The sequence below is a fragment of the Mustela lutreola genome, chromosome 2 (genome assembly GCF_030435805.1).
Source record: "Mustela lutreola isolate mMusLut2 chromosome 2, mMusLut2.pri, whole genome shotgun sequence".
NCBI lineage: Eukaryota > Metazoa > Chordata > Mammalia > Carnivora > Mustelidae > Mustela > Mustela lutreola.
Genome location: NC_081291.1, coordinates 28,953,347 through 28,980,421, shown reverse-complemented (window position 1 = coordinate 28,980,421; position 27,075 = coordinate 28,953,347). Strand labels below are relative to the sequence as shown.

General features: G+C 39.5%; 1 protein-coding gene across 13 annotated transcripts in view; it reads left to right on the top strand.

Annotated features, from left to right (window-relative positions):
• FHIT (fragile histidine triad diadenosine triphosphatase) overlaps positions 1-27,075 on the top strand; it is a 1,430,768-nt gene that overhangs the window by 626,964 nt on the left and 776,729 nt on the right. For all 13 annotated transcript variants that reach the window (XM_059161363.1, XM_059161366.1, XM_059161367.1 and 10 more), the window contains one exon: positions 19,538-19,657. In XM_059161363.1, the coding sequence (XP_059017346.1) occupies positions 19,555-19,657 (103 nt within the window). In that variant the 5' untranslated portion in view covers positions 19,538-19,554. The remainder of the gene's footprint in view (positions 1-19,537; positions 19,658-27,075) is intronic.

The following is a 27,075-nucleotide window of genomic DNA, read 5'->3' as shown; positions in this document are numbered from 1 at the left end:
CAGCCACCCAGAGGTAGGTATGTTTTCCACCTTCGCAGCGGGTTAGTGGAGGAAGTGAGATTGATATCAACAAGCACTTGGTGAGCAAGAGACTCTTGTAGGGAGGTTTTTAAAGATCTGAGAATTATACCATGCATTGTCCTCTAAAGCCAGAAAAAGTGCACCAGCAATTTGAGTAGAAACATCAACAGGGAAATAATAGGACTTGATTAAATGAGAATCTGCCCCCCGCCCAAAATGCATTTAACAAAATCAAAGGCAAGAGGAGACATCCCAGCCCCAGCAACCTGAGAAACTGTCATCTGAGAATTTAGTGGTAACAGAGAGTGCTCCATGGTAAGGAGCACTCCTTACCTTCAGTCCTCCGTGGTGACAGTGACAAATTTTTTGTAATCGTTGCTAAATGCACCCTCAAAATGGGTTAATGTTTTCTTGCTTTGTGCTGAATTTCATAGAAATAAGTGCCCCTTAGGGAAATTTTAATTGTCTCTCTTTTTTTCTCATTAATTTGCTGTACAGTTGAAAATTAATACTACTGTGGATTTACAGAATTTGCTAATTAGTAAGAAGCTTGACATTTACTAATGTAAAACTATGAATAAACCTACTAATTTAAAAATTATGTCACCATCAGAATGTTCCCATGGAAGCTGGAAGCCCAGAGAAAAATGTGGTCTTTAGATATTTATTAACAAGGTGATTAGTCAGAGGATTACCATAGGACATGTTATTTCAGTGCTAGAAGTTTATTATTCATGTTCCTAATTCAAAGAGTTGAGATTCCGGGAGTTATACATGTTATTGTATCTTTCGTCTGAAATGGATAGAACTTTCTCAGCACTGCCATGAAAGCTTTCTCTGGGTCACCAAAGAACTAAAATGGAAAATAGGTTATGCATGTCCTATAGCAACTCTGATTGGTAATGATGATCTTGGGCATGTTAAAATCATGCCCAAGGACGCCCTAGTTGATTAGTGATGTCTATCATTGGTGCTGGGGGAGGAAGGCACAGTGCCAAGCATGGGTCTTTCCCAATAGAAACAAAACCAGGTAGTGAGCTGACCAAGCACCTTTTATGCTTTTCATGGAGGATAAGAGTTCTTGGGAATCTGTGGTTAGTGGGGACAGTGTTCTTCCTGGACATGGTGACAGAAAGAATAAATGCTGGTGCCCCAGAACTCCAAGAAGCATGCTGAATGAAACTCTGAATCATGGAATGGCTTCTTGCATCCATGTGCCATGGTCAGGGAAGCAGGGGTTGGGGAGATCCCAGCAAGTGGAGTGGTTCAGGGGGGCAGGGTCTAGGGCGCGTGCCTCTGCCTTGTCAGCAGCGATTCTGTGTGGGGTTTTGGCATCTAAACAAAATCATTTGAAACTGAGATAAAAATTTTTCAAGAGAAAATAAAAGGAAAAAAAAAACCCATTTGCTGCTTTTTCGAAAAGCAATGATGCTTTCTCACTTTGGTCATTCAGCCAAGGTTCAAATGTATAGGTTTTTAATAGCTGGCATCTGAAATGTTATTTTAAAAGCAAGAGGCTTTAAGGTGATAAAACTCTAAAGGTGTACCTCTGGGAGAACACTCATTGTGATTTTCCTAGGACTACAAATCCATTCCACAATACAGATGCACTTAATTAGGGATTGCTTGTCAGCCTTTTAATTATTGTGTTTGGCAGCCCAGGTGGCAATGAACATTGCCATAAATTACCCTTAGCAACGGCACACACTCGAGGTAGAGTTGCCCCGAACTCTGCGTGCTCTGTCAGGTCCCTGGTGAACGGAGTGGGCACGTGAGGCAGAGCCACATGGAAAGTCAAAGGGCTTGATTATGTCCTTGGCCTGTCTGTTGGGCCTTTAGATAACGGGCACGGCCACCCTGTGGGCTCTGAGTAATCCCTTTCCACCTGCAGGAGACCAGACTGACTCTGTCGGCAGCCAGACGTGTGCACGTGAAAATTAATTCCTTTCCTGATAGGTCTCTCTCTGTGTTCTTCCTGTCCCCTGCTCTTCTCACCTACCTGGATGCAACTAATCATCTGCAGTGATCGTTTACACTGAAAGTTTAGCAAGTGACACAGTGTGGGCAGATCTTTCTTAGTGTTGCTGGAGGTAGAGAGGAGTCCAATGTCCCGACACCCTGGATGCAGATCTTCACACCACCTTTTATGTGCCAAGTGGACTTGGTCTAGTGACTTACACTCTCAGTGCTTTCTCTGTAAAATCTGGATGATGAAAAGCTGTCACAAGGGTATTGAGAGAATTAAGTGAGATGCTTATGTAAAGTGTTTAGTATTATGCCTTGTTTATAGCAAGGACTGAAGGGCTCTTCATGTTTTAGTATGACTAACAAATGCCCATATTAAATAACTTACTGCATGGGGCACCTGGGTGGCTCAGTGGGTTAAAGCCTCTGCCTTCGGCTCAGGTCATGATCCCAGGGTCCTGGGATTGAGCCCCACATCGGGCGGGCTCTCTGCTCAGCAGGGAGCCTGCTTCTCTTCCTCTCTCTCTGCCTGCCTCTCTGCCTACTTGTGATCTCTCTCTCTGTCAAATAAATAAATAAAATCTTTAAAAAAAAAAACTTAGTGTATAAGTTATCCATATCTACATGATGGATATCAGCGAGAGGAGCTCTTGCCGGCATTGTAAGTGCTGACCCCCAAGAACTTTGAAAAGTGTCTTAGCTTTTAAAAGCTGTGAAAACATTCTTATCTCTGTGCACAGTCCTCCCTAGACAGTGTTCACGATGGTATTCATTGGGGAAAGGAGAAAGCAGCTACTCAGGATACAGGTTTGACACCTGGGTGTGGCCACTGCTCCTAACCTTTCATATTGGTCTCCATCCCCTTTGGAGGGGTTTCCATTCCCCAAAAGCCATCCCATGCTCTCATCTTTCCCTGTCTTCTCCTGAGCAGTTCTTGGTAACCTTTCCTGAGAAGAACTTTGAGCTCTTAGTTAACAGATAACCTTGATCGTCTTGACTTCAATGGGTTTTGTTTTCTCATTGTCTCCTGTATAGGCTGTAGGGGTTCAAATGAGCTAATGTAGGTCAAATGCCTAACATGGGCTCTGGCACACAGGATTATTCAGTCAATTCTCATTTGTTGTCATTGGGGCAAGGTTCTAGCTGCTATAAAAGGACATTAAGTCCAGAAAGAGAAGAATTTCAGGTCACACCCTCTTTCCTCATTAACTACAAAGACATACTTGTCATAGTTTCAGGGGGGACCCGCTCGTGCCTCGTCCTTATCTTTCTGTCTCCTATGGATCAGAGCCGTCTTTTTAGGTACTCAGAAAACTGTATAGATGTCACTTAATGTTTACCCAGCAACTTTTGTGTTTGAGGCAACATGCTGGACACTGTGGGAGACATCAAGGAAGGTTTATATACAGACAGATCACCTAGATGATGATAAGAGCCACCTCCTTCTTTTGAGGTCAGGAGGAGATCAAAAGTAGCAGTAAGAAAGTGACCAATTAGTCTTTTCTCTGAGAACCCTCAGCTCCAGCGAGTCCTTAAACAAGTGAAGGGGAGAACAAGGAAGAATGAGACAGCACAGTGTTATTATAAGGGAGGTAATAGCCGGTATGTAAATGAGTCCGACCACACAGGGAAGCTGTGTGAATCATACGACCAAAACGAATGCGTAACAGCCGCCCTGCAAACTCCAGCTCCCCTGCAGAAGCTTGCCTGTGGACAGAGACGTCCCACCTGGCCTGAACAATGGAGCCACGTGATGGGATGCAGGTGTGGGTCTCGGAGTGCCTGCTCGTTAGTGTTCAGTGATGCTCCCCAGTAGGCAGCCAGAGCCTCATTACTGTTCGCAAGAGTAAGCTAATATTCAGACTTCTGAATTTCCAAATGGTGACAAATAGAATGAAGAGGTAATGAGATGGGTAGGAACTGAGATCCCCTGATGAGTGCCCATCATGGTGAGAGGAGGAGGAAAAGAGAAACATACCACTGTTCACTCCAAGAGATACCGAGAAATCCCTATTTGACTCTGGCACAGGGAAGCGAGGAGGCATTTTTGAGGTGAGGAGATGGAAACTACCTTGGATGGAGCCCTGTGAAATGCTGTGCAGCAAAAGCCATGGGGTTGGGGGGAGAGGGGTCAGACGAGGACTGACTTCAAATCTGTGTTTTAGTTTCTATTTTATGAGGGCAAAATATACAGAAGTGAGACTGGGAGGGAGTTGTGTTTCAAGACCCCATGAGTGAGAACCTGTCATGATTTCCGCTGTCTCTGTGAGGTCTGACCATGTCACATCTAAAAGTCAGAGGTTGGCTTCTTGTGATTTCATTGACCCACATCTGAGGAGCTCTGGGAGAAGTCAGTGGATGAGTAGTCTGGAGTAGCCTTAGGCTCAAGGGCCATCCTTGAATTTAGATCTTAATGTCAGGTGAATTTCCCATATGCTATTGAACAGGACTGAAGGAAGGACTTTAGATATTTCTGAGCTTGTGCCCCTACTAGATCCTACCACCTGAAGTGGACTGTTAAATCATAGATATTATCAGTCATGTAATTATCTTCTGAATAGCACAATTAGAAATTGCAGAATACAGTAGAACACTTAACATAGAAGTACATCCATTGATAGATAATGAGTGACACCTAGCTATAATTGACACTGTAATTAGCCTTACCATTCCATTTGAGCAAAAACCTGTGCATGGCATGGCTTCACCACAAAAGTCCACAGGTTCCATGTTAGCTAAAAAGTGGTGGAATCCTTTTTCTTGGGTATCACGATAATTATTGTCTGGTATTCATTTGCATTGGGAGCTTCAGTCTGTTCAATGTTAATATTTAAAACTGAACACAATTTGGGCAATTTTGTGTTGGTATTTCAAAAAAAATTTTTTTAATATGCTAGAAACCTTAAAGTTAAAGAGCCATGGGGGTCTCTTAACCTCTGAGAGGCCTGTGCACTGACAAAAGGATGTTAACATGTGGTTTCTGCTTCTGGAAGATCACAGTTGGCTTTGATGTACTTATACAAACTTTTGCCACTAGTTCCGAGTTGGTGTTCCTGCACCACGATCCAGCCTGTGGAGATGAACTCTTAGGAATCTTTCATGATTAATATGAAGAGTATAGTGTGAATGGAAATACAGTAGTAAATTTGATTGCTTCAGAAGGATACATGACATTAAGGTGATTTTTTTTCCCCTCTTAAAGATTTTATTGGAGAGAGAGAGAACGCGAGAGAGCACAAGTGGGAACAGAGGCAGAGAGAGGAGCAGACTCCTTGCTGAACACGGAACTCAACATAGGGCTCAATCCCAGGACTCTGGGATCCTGACCTGGACAGAAGGCAGATGCTTAACTGACTGAGCACCCCCACGTGCCCCCAGTTATTTTTCTTTCTTTTTTTATTTTTTCAACTGGAAAATTCTTCCTTAAATATTTAAGAAAAAAAAATTTTTTTTGAGTACAGTTGACACACAGTGTTAGATTTGTTTCAGGTTTACAACAGAATGATTCTATAGTCTGTGTTACGCTATGCTCCCTGCAAGTGTAACTACCATCTGTCATCATAAAGTATTGTTTTAATATCCTAACCTGTGAGTTCCCCTCTGCTATTGCAGTCCATATGAAGATACAGTTTGGGCTATTTTTACTGCTCAGATGACTCTCAGCCTTCATCAGACCAAGCAGTCATGCCATACTTTGTCCTTCAGTTTAGAAATCTGCTTCTTTTTTATCCAAGCTTCTGTCTTTCCCTCTTGAGCCGGTTATCTACAAACACAGGCTGTTGATTTTCTAAATGACTTTAGGCCTCAATACTGGTGTTAAAGACCTTCACCACCTGTGTTTGGTTTGGCAGAAAACATTTTTTAAGTGACATAAATAATTTTGAATTTTATACATTTTTGCACATACGGTACTGTGTTTAATACTCAAGGTCAGGTTGAAGTATAAAATACATACAAGTCATCTGTTCTATTTCTTTCTTTACTTGATGAAAAGAACTCGAGGAGCAGATACTTTTTACAGGTGGTCTCTTTTTAAAGAACAGGTCTCCAGTTGGTCAGTGGGGAGATACTTGAAAATCATTCCTTTAAAAGCTTCTCCAGTACATGGTCATGTTAGAAAATAAAAGTATACAGAAAAGGGGTGCCTGAGTGGCTCAGTGTGTTAAGCCTCTACCTTCAGCTCAGGTCATGATCCCAGGGTCCTGGGATCAAGCTTCGAATGGGGCTCTCTGCTCAGCAGGGAGCCTGCTTCCCTGCTTATTACCCCCTCCCCAATTCCCTTCCCCCACCTGCTGCTCTGTCTACTTGTGATCTCTCTCTCTCTGTCAAATGAATAAATACAATCTTAAAAAAAGAAAAGTATACAGAAAAGACAAAATTATTCAAACCCATTCTGTCACAGAAAAATCGTCATGAACTTCTAAATTTCCCCTATGTACATGTGCACACACAAATTTTAAAAAATGGTTTACTCCTTGTACTCTGAAAATGACTATATTATAAATATAAGGTTATATATAATTCATGTAAGTGTAAGGTTCTATAATATAATTATATAAATATAAGGTTCTATATAATCATATAAACACAGGGTTATATATTATAATTACATAAATACAAGGTTATATATGTATCATAAATAGAAGATTATATCTTATTTGTATTTTATTCTCTCCCTGGATGAATCAGCTACAAGGCAGATGTCCTTATTGAGTGGGGGGTGGTGGCAAGAATAGAACCAGTCCAGAGAGTTCTGGGGCAGGCAGTCCAGGGCATAAGGGCAAATCCTTGTGCAGTAAAGGCTTCTTGGCCTCACTGCACATTCGGATTACCATGAGAACTCTTCCCAACAGGGGCGCCTGGGTGGCTCAGTGGGTTAAAGCCTGTGCCTTCAGCCCAGGTTATGATCCCAGGTTCCTAGGATGGAGCCCCGCATCGGACTCTCTGCTCAGCAGGGAGCCTGCTTCCTCCTCTCTCTCTCTCTGCCTCTCTGCCTACTTGTGATCTCTCTCTGTCAAATAAATAAATTAAAAAAAAAAAAAGAACTCTTCCAAACAAAGCAACCCAAAGGATGCTTAGCTGTAACCCAGGCCAATTAAAATGCATGGGAGTGAGCTGTTGGTGAGGATGTTGAGAAAGTGAAATCTTGGTTTGTTGATGGTGGTGATAATGTAAAACGGTGACCTCGCTAAGGTAAACAGTTCGGCTCTTTCTCACAGTGTTCCATACAGAGTTTCCATATGACCCAGCAATTCCACTCCTGGGTATACATCCAAAGAAAACTGAAAGCCTAGGCTAACACCAAAGCTTGCCCCTGAATGTTCATAGCAGCACTACTAGCCCCATAATAATAGCCCCAAAGTAGAAATGACTCAATGACTCAAATGACTCAAGTGTCATTTTTTTAATGGTTAAAAAACATAGTGTATACATACAGCGGGATGGGATTCAGCCTTTACAGGCAATGAGGTGCTGATACTACTGTTGTGAGCATTGAAACGTGACGCCCAGGGAAAGAAGACAGACACGAAAGGCTACATGTTGTATCATGTTGTATAATTGCATTTATATGAAATGTCCAGAACAGGGAAATACATTGAGACAGAAAGTAGATTAATGGTTGCCACAGGCTGTGTAGAGGGGAAAGGGGGAAGCCTCTGCTAATGGATGCGGTGTTTCTTTCGGAGTGAAAAAAATATTTTGGTGATAATTGTATAACTTTGTGGTGTTAATAAACACCACTGTCTTGTACATGTAAATAAGTGAATTTTATGGTATGTAAATTGTAACTCATTTTAAATTCTTAGGACTTGGGAGCATTAAAAAAAAAAAAAACCTTCTGAGATGATTTTAACATACAATAGTGAAGATCTGCTTTTAAAAATGAAATTAGAGGGGCACCTGAGTGGCTCATTTGATCAGGCATCTGCCTTCTGCTCAAATCGTGATTCTGGGGTCCTAGGATGGAGTCCCATGAGGGGTTTCCTGTTCAGTGGAGAACCTGCTTCTTCCTCTCCCTCTGCTGCTCCCACTGCTTGTGCTCTCTCTTTGTGTCAAATAAAATCATTTAAAAAATGAAATTTGATAATTGAACACTGTGTAGCTTAAATCTTTGTCATCACAAACTTCCTCACTCATTGAATGAAATTCCAAAGGAGGCCTTACATGATCTGGTCCCTACCCATCTTTCGACTTATCGCTTCACCTTTCTATTTTGCTTCCTACCCTGAGACTCTGAGGTCCCTCCCATCGCTCTTTTTTCCATCCATCCCTTTAAGACCTGGAGCTCATTCTTACATTGGCACCTGTTGTTTCCACGGAGCGCTCTGTCCCCTGATACTCACCTATAGTGGGCTCCTCATTCAAGTCTCAGGTCAAAAGTTTAGTTCCCTTTCCGTCACCTCTAAACCCACTACTTCAATCCTCTCCAAGTCACTACCTACTTGGGCACCCAAGTTATTTCCTTTAAATCAAAATCAGAAATATTTCAACTTGCTGATTGGTTTGTGGTCTCTACCACTTACCCGTCCTCTTCATCCTGCACCTAGAATGCCCCATGAGAAAAGGGCCCTGGTCTGGCATGTTCACTGCTAGCATAGTATTTAGAAACTGGCAAATATATAATATAAGTACTTGTTGACTGAATAAGTGATTGATTTAATGAGGAACCAATTCAAGGAAAGAGATGTTAAGTGTAGGCTCTCTCTGAACACCTTTATGGGAGAAGAAGGAACCAGGGGAGTGAGATCAGAGTTGGTTAACAAGCAGCAATTGCAACACATGAATGTGACAGGGGAGCGGGGAGGAGGAGAGGTTGTTGATGAAGTGAGATCTTGAAAAAGCAGTTGGCATTTTGAAATGCCTGTGTGTTTTCTGTTTATAAATAGCTGAGCTTCAGTTTTTGTTTGTTGGGTTTTTTTTTTTTTTTATTTTATTTTTTTTTATTTTTTTTAATTTTTTATTTTTTATAAACATATATTTTTTATATACATATATTTTTATCCCCAGGTTTTGTTTTTTTTTTTTTGACTTGTTAACAATTGAAAATTTTTCTTTAGTGACACCATAGGTTGATGACTTAATCTACTTTACTAAAAATTGTTTTTTCTTTGTGTAAAAATGTTTCAAGTACACTTCTGTTTGCTTGAATTGTGAGAGCCTTCAGACTGTTCTCTCTTTCTCTTTGTTCTTGTCACCTTCTTGTGGGATGTTCTTATGCTGGCCCCTGTGGAATTTTGACCTAAGTTTAGAATGTTTTATAAGTTACCTCAGCCAAAACTATGTCTCCAGCTGTCCATTTAGGTATCCTGATGGTCGTCCAAGTCCTCGGTAAAATATGTTTGAGAGCCTGGCCTCCTGAAACTATGCTGTTCCTTAGTGAGATGACAGGCCGTCTTTCCTGGGAGGGTTGCTCTAAGGATTCATTAGCCAGCAGCTTTTCCAGCTCATTTGCCTTTGTGGTGAGCCTTTGAGTGCCCAGATTTTAAATAAAGTGAATTGGAATTGAAGCACATTTGCCAGTTGGTAAAGGAGCTGGAGTTATTTGTGATGTGGTTTCTTCTGCTGACTCTCGAAGATGGTTGTTCACACCTTCTAGGATTGGTCTAGATTCCTGCCATTTGCTGAGTGGATATAAAAATAGCATATGACTTTTAAAGTAAATCTTATCCTACCTAACCATAATGGAATAACACATTTATTTTTCAAGGTAAAAGATAACATTTTCATACTTTGAGCCAAAAGACAGCATTTCCTTTTCGATGTGTCTGGCTTCCTGGGTGCCTAGGAGATGTCTGATTTCATAGCAGGTTATTTGAACTAGAATAGTCCTTTCCCTCTACCTTATATTCCTAAGGAAAATAACTATTTTTTACTAGAAATCTGGAGAATCGAAGAATACCCAATGCTGACAAAGTTAAGGGGAAATAAACTTCTTGTCTATATTACTTTTGAATGTAAATTTTTATGAATCTTTTGTGAGAGATATTTAGCAGTACATATTACTAGCTTTGAAGGTTCAGTATCCTTTGATCACAGTGATTCTCAAATCTAGAAATTGAGCTCAAAGAGATACAAACATGTTGCTGAATGAGACCCATTCCTTGTAGTGTTGTCAGGATGATTAAGTTTTTATATAGAAATCCCTTGGAATGAAAATATTGAATATGATATTAGCTATTTCTATTTTATCAGGGGTTTTTTTTGTTGTTGTTGTTTTTGTTTTTTTTTTTAAGTAGGCTTCACACCCAGTGTGCAGCCCAGCATTGGGCTTGAACTCACAACCCTGAGATCAAGACCTGAGCTGAGGATCAAGAGTCTGTTGCTTAACAGACTGAACCACACGGGTGTCCCTCAGAAACTAGTTTTTCACTGACACTCCTCTGCCCTTAGTGTGGAGAGAATAGCAGTCACCTAATGGTAGTGCAGTACCAAACATATGGTTTTACTTGTTCTTTTTTTTTTAACTTAATTTTGTACTACTTATATGAAAGCACTTTTCTAAGTGATTTGGCAATATTACGTATTAGCTGGCAGTTAACAATTATTTGTTGAATAAAAATTGGCATTGCTTTTTTTCCTATTAAAGATTTTATTGGAGAGAGAGAGCATGGGAGCCAAACCAGGAGCAGTGAGAGGGGCCCAGGGAGAAGCAGACTCCCCACGGTGCAGGGAGCCCACCGCAGGGCTTGTCCCCAGGACCCTGAGATCATGACCCGAACGAAAGGCAGACACTTAACCCAGGCACCCTTTGGCATTACTTTTTGACAACATAAAATGCCAACAATGATACGATAACCAGCTTCATAAAATACTTATTAAATCCATTACATGTGTCCTGGAGAAGAATATTTTGCTGTTCTCCCCATTTCGGACTGCCCCTTGAGCTGTGTTCTTAACATCATTATCCCAGATGTTCTACTGGAGTCAGGCTAAGGAGGAGCTTAAGTGTCTGTTGGTTTTAGAAAAGCTTCCACGGTGATTTTAATGGGAACTAGTGCTCTAGGGAAGTGGTTCTCAAACCTTTGCTAAAGACCTGAGCTTCTCAAACTTGGGTTATTGGGTTTTGTAGGGTCCTCCCATTCTCAAAAAGGAGTTTATATTTTCTCTTCTCCATTTGACCAAATAATACGAATGTAATAGACATAGGCCTGTATTCCGGATCCCTAGATGACTGCCCTACAAGAGTATGACTGTGTGGTTTTGGCACCAAAGGATTCCCTGATGGGACAGTTATCTTGAATTAAGAGATTCTGAAAGTGGGGACTCTCAACACCTAGATTGCTAAGTTTGGGAACTCCTTACACATAGTTTGTATCCTCCCCAAGTAGTATCCTCTAAAGGAGAACCTCCAAGGTTCACAGTGAATTTGAGTAAGTCACTTGACCTACCAAATTACTCAATATGTCTAAAATGAGGGGACTGTATCTATGTGATCGTGGAGGGCCTCTCCTGTTCAAATTCTACAGTTGATTTTTTTTTTCTTTGGGGGGACAAGGTTAGAAGCTTATGGCAGTCATTTTAGTTGGACATTAACATCACTTGAAAGCAAAGCAGGGAGAAACCTGATCTACCCTGAAGTGAGCTGTTGTCATCTCCCATCGTTAATGGTTGGGAAATTTAACATTTCAGAGCATTTGCTTTTGTGCCCGTTGAGCCTTATTTCACCATGAATTAGGTTGCCTATCTAGCCCTATCAGAAAATGACTGATCAAATCCACTGAGTCACAAAATTAAATGTGAATAGTCAATAAAGAACTTTTCATGACTTTCTCTGTACTAAATTTTTAAGACCAAGTTCTAAAAATAATGTGATGCCACCAGCTGCTATGAGTTTTAGGAGATAGAGAGGTAGAGATAGGTTATGGTGAGTAGAGCGGTAAAGAGAGGGTATGCATAACTTTGACAGCTGAAAAGATGAGAAAAAGAGACTGATTTAATACTTTTTTAAAAAAGATTTTATTTATTTATCTGACACAGAGATCACAAGTAGGCAGAGAGGCAGGCAGAGAGCGGGGGGGGGGGGGAAGCAGGCTCCCTGCTGATTAGAGAGCCCAATGCGGGGCTTGATCCCAGGACCTTGGGATCATGACATAAGCCAAAACTAGCAGCTTAACCCACTGAGCCACCCAGGCGCCCTGATCTTAAAGGCATGTATTGTTATTATTAAGGAATATAAATTCAGGAACTAGCTAAAAGCACAAGATTTTAGATGTTCATTAATATGCTATTGTTTATAAACAGACACATGCAGGTTTCAGTCCCCGTTTCTGGAGTTAGCCTTCTATTTCTGTCTTAGCTGAGGCTGCTAATAAGTCTAAGACCTAAAGCTTAGACTGAGGTCCCTAACCCGGTGGTTGGTTTTCTGAAAGCCAGAAGCCATCCTTTCCATATTTATTAAGTAACAGAGATCCCAGGAGATGATTTTCCTCTGGGAATTCAACAGAAGATTGGTACATCCAGCCGTCTTGTTGGATTAAAAAAAAAAAAAAAAATCACCAATTTTACTTTAGCTTAAAATAAAATTGCTTTTGGTCATCTTCACGTGAGAGGAAAGTATTTAATATTTATCTCAGCCTTGCAGACAGTTTGAGATCCTGGAGATGCAGGAATCTTCCCATCTAACCCGAACCCTTTGCTCTATTTTTGTTCCTTTTATAGTTGCTGGAGGGTTTTTCTTCTCCACTGAAATTAAAACTTGAGGAAGTATGTCTGCTAGCAGCACAAATGGGTAGAATTTTACCATGACTAAAGAAGAGGCTGAATTGGATTTGGGCAAGGAGATATAAAAATATTACAATTTTTGGTAATATATGTATATATACTCTATGTATATATATATACATATTACATATGTATATGTAATATACTATAATGACATAGTAAGGTGTGCTTTACATCTACCATCATCCACTGTTTTTAGACGCGATCTCTATGCGTACAAATAAAAACCCAGTATATCAGTAGCTACATGAAATTACAATGCTGTATTATTTCAGTGCATCAGAAGGTAGGTGGGGAGGGGAGTGGGGATAGAGAAGATTTCCGAAAGCGACCTAAGGTGGTAAGAATATGCCAAGGGACTGAGAGATGGATCGGCTTTTATGGTGGGGGAAGTGGAGCACTACTGTAAGATGGTAATAACAATAATTTCTACTGAAAGGAAATAGATTACAGAATTTTCATACCTGCAGGAAGAAATTTGGTCCTAGTCTGTGGAAGGTAGGAAGGAGAGAAAAGTTAAAGAGAAGATGGAAACAAAGGTAAGCTAGGATGTTCTGAATAAGCTCAAAGAGTAATTGGCATAAATGTCTGAGGGTTAAACTAACCAAGATAGATTGTCCCTTGGATGGAAAGCAAAAGGCTATATTATTTATAAAATATGTTTAGAAGGACACAGTCCAATGATTGGGGATGGAAAAAGTTATGCTTGTCAAATACAAACAAGGAAAAAAAGGAACCACAGTTCAAGGGAATAAAACGAGTAGGAGCATATACATGTGCCATAGTGTTGGAGGCCAGCCCTGATGCCCTTTGGCACGGATTCAGATGTCCTAGTTAGAAACCCAGCACCCTGTTTCCAGAAGCTGACGAAGTACTAAGGTTGAGTAAGTGGACAAAGATACAGATTCGGTAACAGTTAATGAATTTGGTTTACCGTGTGTGTAGAACTTCATAGCAAGTGCAGAATACATTGCCTTATGGGTTTAAACTACAGCACTTTAAAATCAGTCCTCATTAAGAAAAAGATAGCAGAAGCATCCTGTATGTTTGGAAATGAAAAGATCTACTACAAAATAACCCTCAGGTGAAATGGGAAATAATAACAAGAATAGCAAAACACAAAGGTCACCGTTTGAGAGAGCTAGTAATGGAATCCTTTGAAGGCAATGTGGCGTTTTTTTGATACTGAAGAGGAAAATAGTTGGAAACCCCACAAGTTCAATGTTTGGCTCAAGTAATTAGAAAAAAACTGTGACATGGTAAATCTGCAGAAACAAAGAAGGAAAAAAAAAAGGGGAAAGAATTTCATTGCAGAAAATATGCAGTAAACTAGAGATGATTAATAAAAGCAAAGAACTAGAAAAAAGTTCTTTGAAGCTTAATATGCTAGATATAATTCCAGGAAAACTGAAAAAAATATACATTATGAATAAATACAAAATAGGTAGAAGAAATAATTAAGAATTATTAATCTGTTAAAAGAGGATTTTTTTTTAAACCAATAAAGATTAGTTGAGGTGAAAAAAATTTAGGATAAATTTAGTTTAAAAAATTTCAAGGAAAAAAATGCAGTCAGTAACCATTAAATAAATTGTAATGCTTATCAAAACAATCCTGTGATATAAAAATAGGCCTAGACAGTTTGACAAGTAGTTCTATTTAAATCTCAAGGAACAGAAAATCCTTGTTTATAAAACTTCTTGTAGAACAAAGAAAAGCCAACCTATAAGTATGATTTTTTTTAAAACAAAACTAAGTAAAAAATATTGGATAACTTCACTTATGACATGAAAAAACACTGAATTCAAATCTAGCAGTGTATTAAAAATGTGACTAAGTTTAATTTTTCATAAGAGTGAAAGGATGTTCCAGCATTTTCAAAGTGTTACTGTAATGGCAAAGAATAAGACATTGATCAATGACAAAAAACATTTAGTAAAACTAAATTCTTTTTTTTTTTTTAAGATTTTATTTATTTATCTGACAGAGATCACAAGTAGGCAGAGAGGCAGGCAGAGAGAGAGGAAGGGCAACAGGCTCCCCGCTGAGCAGAGAGCCTGATGTGGGGCTCGATCCCAGGACCCTGAGATCATGACCTGAGCTGAAGGCAGAAGCTTCAACCCACTGAGCCACCCAGGCGCCCCAATTCTTTTTTTTTTTTTTTTTAATGTAATCAACCCTTAGACTTAAACTAGAGATTTTTCTAAAGCTTGATAAATAAAGACTTTGTACTAAAAACCTATGGCAGATACCATTTTTCATGAAACAGATTTAAACTCATTCCCTCATACCTTTTAATGTTGGGAACAAGACAAAGATGGTTGTGTCACTTCTGCCTTTCAGCATAATACCAGACACCTGACCAATGCAGCAACACAAACCAACAGAAGTAGAAAGATTGAAGTGAGGGAGACAATTGTCATTATTTCTAAGTAAAATCATTTATATAGAAAACCAAAGAGAATCAGCAGAAATTATTAGCAGCAATACAAGGGTTCAGCTAGGTTGCCAGCTTGTAAGAGCAAAATATTAAAATCAATAGCTTTCCTCTTTATTGGGAATAACCAATTATAAACTATGACGATGATAGGATACCATTTGTAATAGTGACATAAACTAAAAGCTATCTAGGAATAAATCTAAGAATTCATAAAACATATAAGGGAAATTTAAAACCCTATTACAAGAGTTTTATTATGGTATTATAGAACATAAATGCAGCATACATAAATGGATTGATTGAATATTGTGAAGGTGTCAGATTTCCTCCATTAAAATTTAAAATCAGTGTAAATCTAACCAACATCTGAGGAATAATTTTTTTTTCAAGAGGCAGAGTTGAATCTAAAATTTATATGGGTGAATAAAGAAGGATCCGCCTTTTACAAGGCATTAATATTATATAATAGGAGTTGGCAAACTATAGCCCAGACGTCAAGTTCAGGCTGCTTCCATCTCTTATGAATAAAGTTTTATTGGAACACCGCACATTCGTTTATTATTCGTTTATTCTTTGGAAGCTTTTATACTGCCTTAACAGGGTTGAGTAGTTACAACAGACTGTGTGATGGTCTGAATCTGGCCTTTCAAAGAAAAAAATCTGGCACCCCTGTTCTTTAGCATCTAACATAGAATCAGAATATTCTGAGTACAATTTATTCCTTTGTACGTATAGGGATTTGGTGTAAATATTCCTGGCAATTCATCCTAGGAAAATTGTCTCACAAAAGTAAAAAATCAAAAACAAAAACAACAACAAAAAAAACCAGAACAAAACACATTTTTGTAATTCATACCATAAGCAAAATTCCAAGTGGATTAAGTATCAAACTGTTTAGAATGAAGCTATAAAGCTGATAGACAAAAATATAAGATATTTTTATAACTTTGTGGTAGAGAAGGGTTTGTTATATAAGAGTCACAGAGCACAAACCATGAAAAGAAAATTGATGAATATATCAAAAATGAATGCTTTTTGTTTACTGGATCGTATGATAGGAAAACTAACAGATGGCGAAAACATAATTGTCATGTTTAAAAGACCACGATCAATATTTAAATACACAAGGGACTCTGAAAAAACAAAAAACAGAAGGGAGGAAACGCATATGAAAGAGGGTAAAGTATGAATTGACAATAAAAGAAGTAGCCACCTATATCACATTGGAGACCAAGTAAAATTAAGAGCTTCTATTTTGCTCCTCATACCAGTAACAGCTAGGTAATCAGAGACTCCCAAGTGCTGGCAGGGATGTGAGAAAATAGAAATGTACATCTATTGCTTCTGGGAATGCAAACTGGTACATTTATTTTAGAAAATCCAGATATGGGACGCCTGGGTGGCTCAGTGGGTTAAGCCTCTGCCTTTGGCTCAGGTCATGATCCCAGGGGCCTGGGATCGAGTCCTGCATTGGGCTCTCTGCTCAGCAGGGAGCCTGCTTCTCCTCATCTCTCTCTCTGTCTGTCTCTCTGCCTATTTGTGATCTCTCTCTCTCTGTCAAATAAATAAAATCTTAAAAGAAAATCCCGATATTAAAACCAAATAATGGGACTCCAGCCTACATACTCAGGGAAATCTATGTAAGGTGGTCACCACAGTGGTATTTGTGGTACAAGATGGGAGACAAGCTAATTCTTCAGTGCTAGAGAGACAGGTAAGGGAAATTACAGTGTAATATAGTGAGTGAATAAGAAGTAGAAAGGAATGGATTGTATCTACTTAAAACAGCAGGAATGAATTTCTTAAAGTGTTGAGGGAAAAAAAGGCAGAAAGATATTTAAAGCATGATACAAATTATATACTCATTTTAAAAACCTGCAAGAGGGGCACCTGGGTGGCTCAGTGGGTTAAGCCTCTGCCTCGGCTCAGGTCATGATCCCAGGGTCCTGGGATGGAGTCCCGCATCGGGATCTCTGCTCAGCAGGGAGCCTGCTTTCTCCTCTCTCTCTGCCTGCTTCTGCCTAGTTGTGATCTCTGTCAAATAAATAAATAAATAAATAAACCTTTAAAAAAAAAACCCCAAACCTGCAAGAGCCCTATATAATTTTGACATGGAAAATATTTATAAAATGCAATTAAGGTGATAAACAATACATGAATTATGAAACAGTGGAGCTCTGTGGTGGAAAGAAGGGGGCTGGGCAGAGCGATGAAGGAGAAATGGTAAGAAAAATGAAAACCACAAGAAGAGCCTTTGATGGACTCCTAACAGGAGCTCATTAACCTGTGCTTAAGTCAATCTCCTAGGAATGGGTCTCTGTCTTGGCTCTGCCAGCCTCCGTGTGTCAGGCAGACTCTACTCCGTGCAACCTCTAGTTGTTCTGGTTCATGTCCTATCAAACTGGCAACTCAGCAGGGAGAAAGTTCTTTCCCTGTAGTGTCAGCAGTAATCTTGTCATGGATCTTTTTTTTTTCAGTGGCTCTTTTTTTTGTCCTGTGTCCACTCCTGAACCAGTTATGTGACAGAAGCCTAAGGAAGTTGGGATCAATTTCCTGTCTCTAGAATCAGGCGGTGGGAATAGTGCACAAAATAGTGGGGTATTACCCAAAGAAAAACATCCCCCTCCCATTATGGCCAGTCATATAGAAAGTAGATGCTGGGCAGGCAAAAACAAAAACAAAAACAAACACCAAAAGCTGCGGTGGAATTGAATCAATGCTGCTTGCAGAATGACTGAAATGAAGTGCCATGTTTATTTTAGAAAAACGGTGGAGTGGGGAAATGAATAAAAGTTAACTCTAAATATCTGAAGCACTACCACTGCATGCTCCTTGTTTCATATGGCCCTGAGGCAAAATTCATGATAAATAGGCTTGGATAAATAGGATAAATAGGAAGGGCAGCTATGTAATTGCTAGAATTTTCTTAGAAGTAATGGGTAATGAACTTCCCACCACTGGGTGTACTCAAGCCCAGGCCAGCCAGCTGGTTGGCCAGGATTCTGTAGTGAAGGACCCAAGGACTGGGAGACTAGTTGGGTTTGATTGTGGTTCTGGATCATCTGGACAGGTTATTCTTAGCCCTTCTGCCTAAGTTTCTGGTTTGGGAGGTCCAGAGTAGGATTTCAGAATTTACATTTCTAATTAGTTCCCAGGTGATACTCATGTGGCTGGTCCAGGAAACACACCCTGAGAACCACTGGGTTAGATGATTTTTGATGTCTTTACTGGCCTCTCGTGAGCTAGTTGTAAATGTTCTGAAAACCGGCATTTGTATCATTGAGGCACACCTTCCATTTTATGTCTTTGTCCCTGAAATGTGTTAGGTTCTTGCCATGTGGGTACTTCTAGGTGACCCTAGATGGCATTTGCATGGCTCTCTGTATCTTCTGAATCATTGAAAGCATCAGAATCATTAAACAATTGTACACTTATTTTTATACTTTATAAAAAAGTCAACCATTTTCTGACATTATCTTTTTTGTAATCGTATTTCTGGTTTCCCGTGGGTTGATCTATTTTCATAGTTTTATAGTGGGGTGGTTTCTAAATTAGGAAAATGAATGGTTTTCCAAGGAAGTTGTGTCTTTGTCATTCAGAAAGTAACTCTGCCCTGTATCAGCATCTGATCGTTGGAAGATCATTACCTCGTACCCCAGTTGCCAAGGACCAAGTATTCCTTCAACCACCCCTCACCCCTGAGGCTTTCCCCCAAAAAGAAGATATGGAACCTTTCACACGCCTTGCTACATCCTGGCACTGACTCAGCCAGAAGTTCTCATTCTTGAACTCTGTTTTGTTCTTTCTTTTTCTCAATTTTTTTCCCTTTAGTTTTGGAATTTTTACTCTAATAGTTCCCTCAGAGTGCTCATGTTTTTGTAGTTGTAGGCAGGGTCAAATGGCGTTTGTACTTTTTCTAAATTGCTTTTATATAAATAGAGATAAAACCATTTGAGAAAATCATTTATGAATTAAATGGTTTATAGTCCATGCTTAACAATTAAAAACTTCAGCTTAGCAAAGATGACGAATGGGTAAAAAGAAGCCAAAAGATGGGACCTAGCAGACTTGGGTTAAAGTGACAACTTGAAATCCAGAGGGATTTAAGACGACTTTTTTTTTGCCCAGGTATAAGCTTCTGCTTGAAAACACTCTAAACAAGGCAATGCTGAGTAGGGAGAGGAGAGTGTATGTTAGGAGGACTTACCCAGAATCTATCTTGGTGGACATTAAGTGGGGAACAGCTTCAATGATGTCATCCTCTAAACTAAAAATCTGTAGGAAATGGGATTTACTTTTCTTTAAAGTATTAGTATTTCTTTAAAATAATCTAAGTTTCTCATCTGAATTTTACAAAAGCTCACTTCTTAAATCATCTTCTCTTTTCAGGCTTCAACTGTGAAGAGATGTCATTCCGATTTGGCCAACACCTCATCAAGCCCTCTGTGGTTTTTCTCAAGACAGAACTGTCCTTTGCTCTTGTGAACAGGAAGCCTGTGGTACCAGGACGTATCCTTTTTTTTTTTTTTTTTTTTTTTTTAAGAGAGGGAAAATAAAAAGCCTCTGAACTTAACAGACCAAAGGAATACAGCATTGGCCTCCATGTCCGTCTGCAGAGGTAAGCAAGGAATCCACCTGCCTCCCCTTTTGGAGAAACCAGGTAAGATGTTGCATTTATTCTGGATCCAGTTGGTGATACCAGCAATATGCTTGATCAGTGTTGCAGAACTTCTGAAAAGAGTTGCTTAGCAACCGTGGCTTTGGAGGTGAATTTTTACTTGACCTTTTCACTATCATAGCTGTGTAAATAAATAGGTCCTTCTAAGGGGGGCTCAATGAGTATCATGAGTGCTATGTTTTCAGTTATCAGTAGTGAATATTAATAGTAAGATAGAGATTGGTGGCACTTTTGTGATGTGGAAATAAGGTATTACCTGAAGATTTGAGCTTGACGTGCTATCTTTACCTCTTAGAGATCATTCAAGCAAATTCATACACATAAATATACCTACAAAACAGTTGTTTTCATTTTAGGATCTGCAATAACATTTTTTTTTTCTTGGAGAACATCACAGCTTCTAGATCATTGTCCAGTGTCATTGGTGGTAGAGTTGTTTTATTTCCCTCTGACCATTGAGTTGTAGCCTTTCCTCCTATTGACTTCAGTAGAAGGTTTATTCTTTGCTATGGGAGCAGCAGGAATTGGTGAAATATTCTGGAGTTATTTTTATGTTGCTGAAAGTATCACTCATGACTGTGTGCATATGACTTTTGTAATGACTGTCTAGAATTTTTTTTTCTGTTTTTTTTTTCTGTTTTCCCTCTAATTTACTATGCAGAGTGCATGAAAGTATAAACTTTCATATTTTAAGATAATAAGCATTTATACATATATATATATGTGTGTGTGTATATATATATGAATATTTATTTCAAAATAAAATCATGTTGTAGTGTGGAAAATGCTACCCCCACCATGGGAGTTTTCAAGGTGTTTGAGAACTTTAGGAATAATCTTTCTTGGCCATGTAACTGCTCTACATTGATAATAATACAATAAGAAAACACGAACCAAAAGATAATTGTGATTATATGATAGATGCCCAAATTCCTTGAATTTAATTTTAGCCAAATAAATTCTGTAAATTTATAAAACTGGGGATCACAGCAGTAAACTACTAAATGATATGTGAATGACTACTTGATATTTATCTCTTCTTTTAAATGTATAAAAATAATCTACATTATAAATACTCAATATTAGAAAATATTATTCCTCTATTGAAGTAGAAATAAAAACTAGAATGGTTCAGGAAGTTCCTCTAAAAGAGAACAATTTTAAAGTTCTATACCAATTTTATATTGAGTTCATCTAAGAGACTGTGAAGTTCTTTAAATAACAGAAGTGTTTTATTTTTTCATCTGATTTTGCTGCAAGTTTCTGGTTGTTTTTCTCCACTGAGGAATTTTTTTTAATAGAAAATGCTTGAGAATTCTGGTGTCAGAAGAATATGGTTGAAATGTCATAGGTATCTGTTTGAGTGCCAGCTTTAGTTGACTTCTATCTTGTATCAAAGAGGGAACCTGGGATGAAAATGTGGTTTTGGATGAATGTGTTTTAATACCTTGGCCTGGAAAAGTGTGAAGTTGCTGAGTTGCACTGCCTTTTTAATGGTTAATAATAGATTGAATTTAACTTTTTTTTTTTTTTTACTTTTATATTGATAGTAAGAAACTTGACTTTTCATGGTCTTTTTAACCCATTTGGCATGTGTGATATAAGACGTGGGTCATAGGCATGTTTGTACTTAAGAAAAGTTGTGATGGGTTGCCTGGGTGGCTTAGACGGTTAAACGTCTGCCTTCAGCTCAGGTCATGATCTCTAGGTCTTGGGATTGAGCCCCACGTCCAGTTTCCTGCTCAGCGGGGATTCTGCTTCTCCCTCTCTCTCTGCCTCTGCCTCCCCCCTGCTTGTGTGCTCTGTGTCTCTATCTCAAATGAATAAATTTAAAAAAAAATCTTTAAAGAAAAGTTGCGGTGTCTTCCTCTCAGGAAATGCTGTTTTGAACAGTGAACAGTTAGTGACTGATAACTGGTTTTGTTCCAGATGGCCCTGGAATTGCCATTTTGGACAGGATATTGTATTAAAACGAACAAACCTGAGTTTGTTTGGAAAGTAGCAAGAAGGAACCAACCCTTTCTGGGGATAACAGAACAGGGACATCTTTATCATCTGTATACTCGTGAGGCTATTTCATATCTGCAGGGCTTCAAGGGGTCTCAGGGCCAGTAGATAATGTATTCAGACAATCCTTTTTATATGATGATTTTGTGATTTTTTTTTTTTTTTTTACTTTACCTTTGTAAACTCAGTTAGGTGATAACTGTGAGAAGAATCTTAATACGTTACTCATTCGCCTGCAGAAAGTGATATTCTTTTGTCTTGAGATTTGGGAATTGAAGCTGTGGCTAGCTCTGCCTATTATCATTTCATAAAATAAATGGTGAGATGTGTGCAGTGGGCCTTCATCTTCCCCCAGCGTTCTCTTCTGTCTGCCTTAGATCAGCCCCCTGGTGTGGGTCTCCTAGGTCTTTCAGCTTCCTGCACCCTGGATGCTCCAAGACTTTACTCGGGCGCACACCTCATTCTAGACCTTGGCTCCCATCCTCTCTCTCCTTCGCATTCCCTTGCAAGTAAACCTCTAATGAATATAATGAATCTTTTTTTTTTTTTTTTTTTTTTTTTGAGGATAAAGTACAAACTCCTTAGCATAGTTTTCAAAGATTTTCATTATTTTGACTCTGCCTTCCCCCCTTCTCCAACTATTTCCTAAAGAGATGTTGCATTTTCCTTCACCATGTCTCCACCCATCTTGACCCTGCCTGTCTCTGTATGGGAGATCCTTCCCATTCTTTTTCGGTTCAGCTAAGATGTTTTGATACCCGGCTTGCTCCCCCTCAGGAAGAAAATATTCAGTCCTTTCTGTGACCCTTGGCTCCTTATTTGCATGTTGATTCATGCAGCAGTTTATTCCTGAGCTCCTACTCTGTTCCAGGCACGGTGCCGAACAATTAAGGGGTCTGCCTCAAGTCAGAACCGTGCATTCTTGCTTGGTTCCGTGCTGAGTCCTTAGTTCCTGGAAAGGGATGGGGCAGGACCTGCTTGTGTACATCTCTTTTTCCTCAGCATCCAAAGTTCTATGTTGATTGAATTTAAAATGAAATGCTAGCATGGGGATCATATGAATCATTTCCCCGGAGGGGAGGGGAGTCTACAAGGGTGCGTGGAAATCCTGCCTTTTCAGTATTCCCAAACACCAGCCAAACGGGTTCCCCTTTTATTCCAGGTTTTTTAGTATCCTATCGAAGCTGAATTTTTTAAACTTTCCCTTCCTGCTTTCTCAGTTGCAATCTTGTTTACATTTCTGTGTTACAAGTATACAGAGTTCAGTCTAAAAGTAGTGAATGAATTGGTGGCAGATGGGGAAAGATTCTTTCTTTCTTTCTTTTATTTATTTATTTTTTTGGTGCATGCTAATTTTCAATGGACAAGTCTGCATCTTGTGGGCAATATATTAGCATCTGTATGCGAATGAGAAAATTTTACTTTGTATTTATGAGGATTTCTTTTTAAAAAGAGGGTTCAGGTGGCCTTTGGGGAATGTGCCATTCACGAGACTTGTAAATGTCATCTTTCAACTTGTGTGCTCTCTTAACATTTTGCTCCGTCTCCCCAACCCTTTTTTTCTTATGACTTTGCTCACTGACTTTTTCATACCTTTCAGAGGAGGAAAAGAACTGTCAGATCAGGGGCCAGAGATAAGCTTTTGAAGCAAGACTATTTGCTTCATTCTCAAAAGACCCACTTCAATCCCTCCTTGTCCCCACCTAAAGCAAATACTTCTGTTCGTTGCAAACTGTTTAAAGCTGATTGAATGGGCTTCGGCCTCTGTGGTGCAGTGCTCGAGAAGGATATGTCAGAATGTCTTTAATCCATTAATTTCTTGTTACTGGAAAATGCTTTTCAGAGTGTCTTCGTGAGAGAATAGAAGCATTTTGGAGATTGCATCTTCAGAATTCTGCAGTGAACATTTTATTCATGTACCTCAGTGCAGTCCAGCGATTGCGTGTGGCTTAAATAAATTTGAACCAAGATGGTTAGTATTTCTCCGAGCCCCGTTCCCTTGCATTATGCTATGTCTACCTCCCATCTTGAGCATGAAAAATGAATCTGAGCATTAGGGGAATCCATTTAGGGACTGAGGCTTTATTGTAAATGAAATTATTCATTTGTTATGTCCTGTTGTTTTCAGCAGACTGTGTATTGATCTTTGGATTGCTACTCAGAATGGCATAAGGAGCCCTAACCTAAGGGGGACATGGCAACATTTGTGAACGGACTGCATGTGGCATGTAATGACAGAGATAGACCTGGCTCGCTGGCCCTATTATATGATACACATCATGTGTCAACAGTTTATTGAATCAGTTATTTTAAAAAGCAGACTTTTCCAAACCGGAGCGTGGCACACCGAATGTTATCGAGTCCAAACAGCGTTAGGATGATGTATTGAGGACAGCCTCATGAAGTGCGTTTGGGAAGAATTTGACTTTGTCACTTGAAAGCTGTTTCTGCTGAATATGAGAAACAAAAGTTTGGCACAACAGGAATCATGCCTCGAAGGTCCAACTTCCTAAAAAGAAAAACTCTGGCAAATGCCTTCCGATATACAATTTTACCTTTCCGAACGAGCAAGTTTGCTGTTTTTAGACCACTGCCATGTTGAATACTCCTGAAGTGAATGAACATATAATAAAAATAGCCTCATTACTTAACAGTGCTTCTTACAGACTGGATGCTATAGATAAAAGTGCCCTTTTAGTTCTTCCATAAAAATCAGAGATATTTGTCATTTCCTGAGTAGGTTGTAATCTTGTGAATTTCTTTAATTGTTCAGGAAACTGCAGTTATTAGCGATCTGATGATCTTTCATATCCCAAAAGAATTTCTTTTTAAACCTTCCTGTGCAAATAAATGAGCACCAGCACTATATTAATATCCTTATTACTAAAGATAGTTTTTCTTTCTTAAAATTTCCCTGAGTGTGTCTTTCCCCTCCACACTCTGCATGCCTGTTGTATATCAGCTAGCTTAAAATACGCCTGGAGAGATGTTCAAGGACAGTCTTGCTGTCCTTTGTCCTGAGCTGCAGTGGGGTAAGTTGGTTTTCTTATGGTTCTATTTTTCTTCCCTTTATTTGGCAGCTTATTGTGTTCGAGAGTTCTGCATGTAGTAGTGACTGTTCAGTTGGAGTATTCTTTCTCCGTCTGTGTGGGGAAGGTTTCCATATAAATGTTTGCTTACCCTTGGGTTGGTAGCTGGAAACGGTTTTCAGTGGCATGGGTCAGCAGGAACAGAAGAAGCTCTTGGATGCTTTGGTCATTCACTAAGTTGACTGACCTCCTTTTTCAGTGTCCCAAACCTGCCAGAGATGATCCTGGCAGCCCCTGTCGCAAGGACAACCCCCATCATGTGACCCCTATCCGTCTTGACGTGTCCTCTGCGGTATCACTGCACAGAGACCAAACACGTTTTACTGCAAACGCCTCTTCGCCAGTTGGGAGTGAGCTGCCGGGGTTGAGGAGGATCCTGAGGCTGCGTGTGGGACCAGGGGGTAGACACTGTCGTGGGTACCAGAGGAGAAAGAAAAGCCCTCTTTGCCAAGCTCTTCCTCTCCCAGGTTTTGTTGTTGTTGTTGTTCCTGGAGCTGAGGCGGGTATCTTTGTTTTTCCTGTAGACAGAATGATGGATTGTTGGCACCTGACACTGAAGGAATTAATAGATGCTTTGTACCTGTGCGGAGAATGTTTGAAATTGGGTGGAGTAAAATGTGTGGATTTTATATACTCAGTCCTGACCCATTCCAATAAAGGGGACTCACCCGTGAGGCAGTGTGCATAAAGCATGTGCATGTTGGCCTGTAGACCTCATCCCGGTCTCTTCCCACTGTCCCCTGCCTCTCCCTGGCTCCTTGCTGAATACTGGCTGATGAGGGTACACATGCAGCGGCCTTGTGTTTCTCTTGGCCCCTGTTCTTGATTACTGGTTCTGGCTGATTTCCCTTGACCTCGACTTCTTCTTCATAATAGGATTTACCTTCTAGTTGCAGGCCCTGCTGTGAATGGAGTGAGATGGGCTGGTCTGACCATGGTTATGCATAGAAGGAGGGAAATACCGAATGCATCTGGCTTTTTGAGCGTTTGGGAAGTTCCCCGCATTCTCTCCGAATGGCATTAAGCCTACAGAATCACTTTCACAGCAGGAAAATACATCTTTGCAATCTGCCTGTCTACATAAAATATAACTGTGTCGGTGGGTAAGTGTGGAGAGCAGGGAGGAAAGTATTAGGGGTGTTCTCCTGCCAGTCATAGCCAATGGTAGGATGATAATTAAACGTATTAAAATAACAAGTGGAATGTTTCTCCTATGGGTAGCAAGAAGGAATATCCTGTAACATGGCAAGCCATTCCCCATTCCTATTTATTTCTATGTGAAACTTTCCTCAGATGATCTTAAACTGTCATGGTTAACCATGATTGAACTCTGTTCATTATATTCTGGGCATATTTTGACCTGTTTCCCGTGCAAGTGATCAGATCGTGAGGAATAGGAAAAAGGTTAGTCATGGTGTTGCCAGCCTTGCACTTGTAACAGAACGTAATTAGAAGTAACGGAGGAAATAATACATCATTATTCATAAGAAATGTCATGTAATTAACTTAAATAATGCAAAATATCTTCTAATTTCCATTTGGAATGAAAATAGATTTGTTAGAACATCAGTAGGCAGTTAATGTTTATCTTATATTTTCATACACATATCAAAACTGTTAAAATCTATTGAATGAATAAACATGGATTTTCTACAGCACAATAAGTCAAGATGGCTTTCTTTTGCTAATAGAGTCTTACGTACATTCCTCATTGATTATATATACATAGTTTGTATATACGTCCAATTTTTAGAATTAGCATAATTTATATTTATTGCAAATTAATGATCTAATTTATTTACTTAGCTTCCATTTCTTGTCTCAAACTAATTGACTGAAAAAAATAACTATACATTTGCAAATAGCTCTCAGGCACCAAATTCTAAATGGGCCTTATCGTAAGAACGCGCTACAGTACTGGATATCTCAACTAGTTTTGTGTTCTAAATTATTTTCTGGGGATTTCCACCACAGGATTTAGATGTGCTTTAGGAATCTTGGTTTGACTTAGATGTACCCGCAGTGGGGGCCCAGGATGTGGGTGGATATGTCTTAGAGGAGTTTTTATTAACCTGCAAACATTTAGTAGGACACATGGCACTGACCAATGTCAGGGCAGTTCCTGGAAGCTCTCTGCTGTGTCAGACATCAGC